The sequence below is a fragment of the Rhincodon typus genome, chromosome 48 (genome assembly GCF_021869965.1).
Source record: "Rhincodon typus isolate 14 chromosome 48, sRhiTyp1.1, whole genome shotgun sequence".
NCBI lineage: Eukaryota > Metazoa > Chordata > Chondrichthyes > Orectolobiformes > Rhincodontidae > Rhincodon > Rhincodon typus.
Genome location: NC_063379.1, coordinates 3463307 through 3465812, shown reverse-complemented (window position 1 = coordinate 3465812; position 2506 = coordinate 3463307). Strand labels below are relative to the sequence as shown.

Below are 2506 nucleotides of genomic sequence, written 5' to 3'. Positions count from 1 at the left end.
CCTTCATAGATGCTGCCAGACCTGCTGAGCTTTTCCAGCAACTTCTGTTTTGTTTCCTGATTTACAGCATCAGCAGTTCTTTCGGTTTTTATTCAGGTTTAGAGGGATATGGGCCAGGAGCAGGTGGATGGGTCTGGTTTAGTTTAGGATTATGCTCGGCATGGTTTAGGTGGACCGAAGGGTCTGTTTCTGTGCTATATAATCTGTGACTGAGCTTAGATATTCTCATCTTCAGATGAGCCCTTCAATGGTCAAAACAACCACATCTGGTCTGCAATTTCACATGAAAATTCTTACATTAAGATAATCTATTTCTTAACTGTTCTGAACTAACTCCTCTCTCCCGAAGAAACTGTTCTTATGTATAACTTCAACCAGGACCACGAACTGAATTTAAAAGCTTTCCAATCTATGGGTTTAGCCCCTAATCCAAAAAGAATTCTGATTCTTTCAAACCAAAAGCAAGCTGATGCTTTTAAACGTTTGCTTTCTGATTGTTAATCTCTCTCAGTAAATGAAATTCCCAGGAGCTCCCTCTCTCGCATACTCATTTGAAAATCAAGACTTCAAAAAGACCGACAACAATCATACAGACCAAACCCCACATGCCACTAGTTAAAAATCCAAACTCTAAAATAAATAGTATTAATATTGTATAGATTGTACACCTTATCTCACAATAGAAGGAGATGGTGAACAACTGTGATAAGATGATGGAATTGGTGAAGCTGCTTGCAAGAATTAAACATAGGTAAATGTTGGCTGAGCCAAATGACCCATTTCTTCGCCATGCCCTTGATCTTGTTGCAGTTAGTGGGATCTTGCTGTGTACAGGTTGGGCATTTTCTCAGCTTCAGGCATGTGTTGAGATCATTAAATGCTTGGCAAAGGTGCAGTTTGATTCTGTCATCCTTGCCCTTGTCATCAGCTCCATCTTTTTTTCTGTCCTCCCTCTAGGTGGAGAGCTGGACACGGACCGCGAGACTCTCCGGCGAGCTCTGAGCTGGGGGCTGGCTGCTCTGCTGATTTACCTGATCCTCTTGGCAGTCCTGCGTCTGCTGGCCTACCTGGCGGGCCGCCTGCTCTGGTTGGTCAAGCTGGGCCTCTTCTTCCTGGCCGCTGGCTACGTAGTGGCCACCTGTGATGACGAGAAAAGGAGGAACACCCTGCTCCTGGGCCTGGGCGCTCTCTACCTCCTGCTGGGCCGACTGCCACTCCCATTCGTGGGTAGCTGTTGCACACCCAACCAGCACCAGCACCAGCACCGCCTAGAGAGCAAGGTCACTGCTCTGGAGCACCAGCTGGCCGAGATGGAGCGCAAGGTTCACCAGAGAAAACTCTACGACTATGACTACGACTAGGAAGGGAAGGGGCATCTTTCAGAACTGAGCGGGAAAAGACCAGCCTAAACACACTCAGGTGAGCCTTGGCACCAGGGCTGGACGCTTGTCGTATCCTTCCCTGCAAAGTTCTGTTCACAAAATGAAAACCCCTCCAAGGACAAGTGAGGGGAAAACAAAACACTGGGAGCATTCTTCTCCCAGTAACTCTCAGGTATCACCCCAGATCCAGGCTGCTGTGACCAACTGTTACCACAGGAGAAAGTTTTAATGTCCTGTGGGATCGAGGAGAGATGTGTCACCGATGATTTTTTTTGTCCCGCGTAAGAATGCCAAATTTCAGATGTTTGCAGCAAGGGAGAGAAACTGGCAAGTTGACATTGATTGGACAAAGTGTCGAATTACAAGTAAATTGGCTACCCATTGCCTGATGAATCTCACCGTCTTATCCACCCTTCCCTTACTGCTTACAAAGTAGCGCAAACACAACTCACATTGAGTCCCAGTATCTCGCCTGTCAAAGTGTTACAATCCCTTCCATAGTCCCTGGTTTCAAAAGCAATCCTTTTTCATTTTAGATCAATGTTTTAAAATACTGAAAAATAAAAGGATATTGTCTATATATGCCTCCACCTTTGTATAAGATGAAATTTCAAAAACGTATTTCATCACATGATATTTGACAAACAGTGAAACATGAGACTTACAGCATTGATTCTTCTCCCGGGCGCGCGCACTCTCACACACATACACTGTCTCTCACACACGTGCACGCACACGCACACCCACTCTCTCATGCACATGCACTCACACACACACACACTCTCTCTCTCACCTGCACACATGTGGCACACTCATTCACGCGTGCACATGCACTCACACGCATGCATATACGCACACATGCAAATCTGGCACAATGTTTCAACGTTTCTTAAATCTTGAAAATTATTCCATCATTTTACACAATGCATCTCACTCACATTGCTGGAAAAGAGAATATGAATGATCTTTTACATTAAATGGTTGAACCAACAGACTCCATCTGAATAGTCTTGCATTTTAAGCTTTTCAATAAATGCTAGTGGATTAGGTGCATGTGGATTAATCATTCTTTGTATTGGACACAAGCCTTAAATTGTTTTGAAGAGGCAACAGTAATCCAAAGT

The 2506-nt window shown here is 44.7% G+C and overlaps 1 protein-coding gene across 1 annotated transcript in view; it reads left to right on the top strand.

Annotated features, from left to right (window-relative positions):
- Positions 1-1960, top strand: part of LOC125488011 (transmembrane protein 109-like) — a 16011-nt gene extending 14051 nt beyond the window's left edge. The window contains exon 3 of the mRNA XM_048620752.1: positions 958-1960. Coding sequence (XP_048476709.1) covers positions 958-1361 — 404 coding nt within the window. The 3' untranslated portion in view covers positions 1362-1960. The remainder of the gene's footprint in view (positions 1-957) is intronic.
- Positions 1961-2506: the final 546 nt, after the last annotated feature.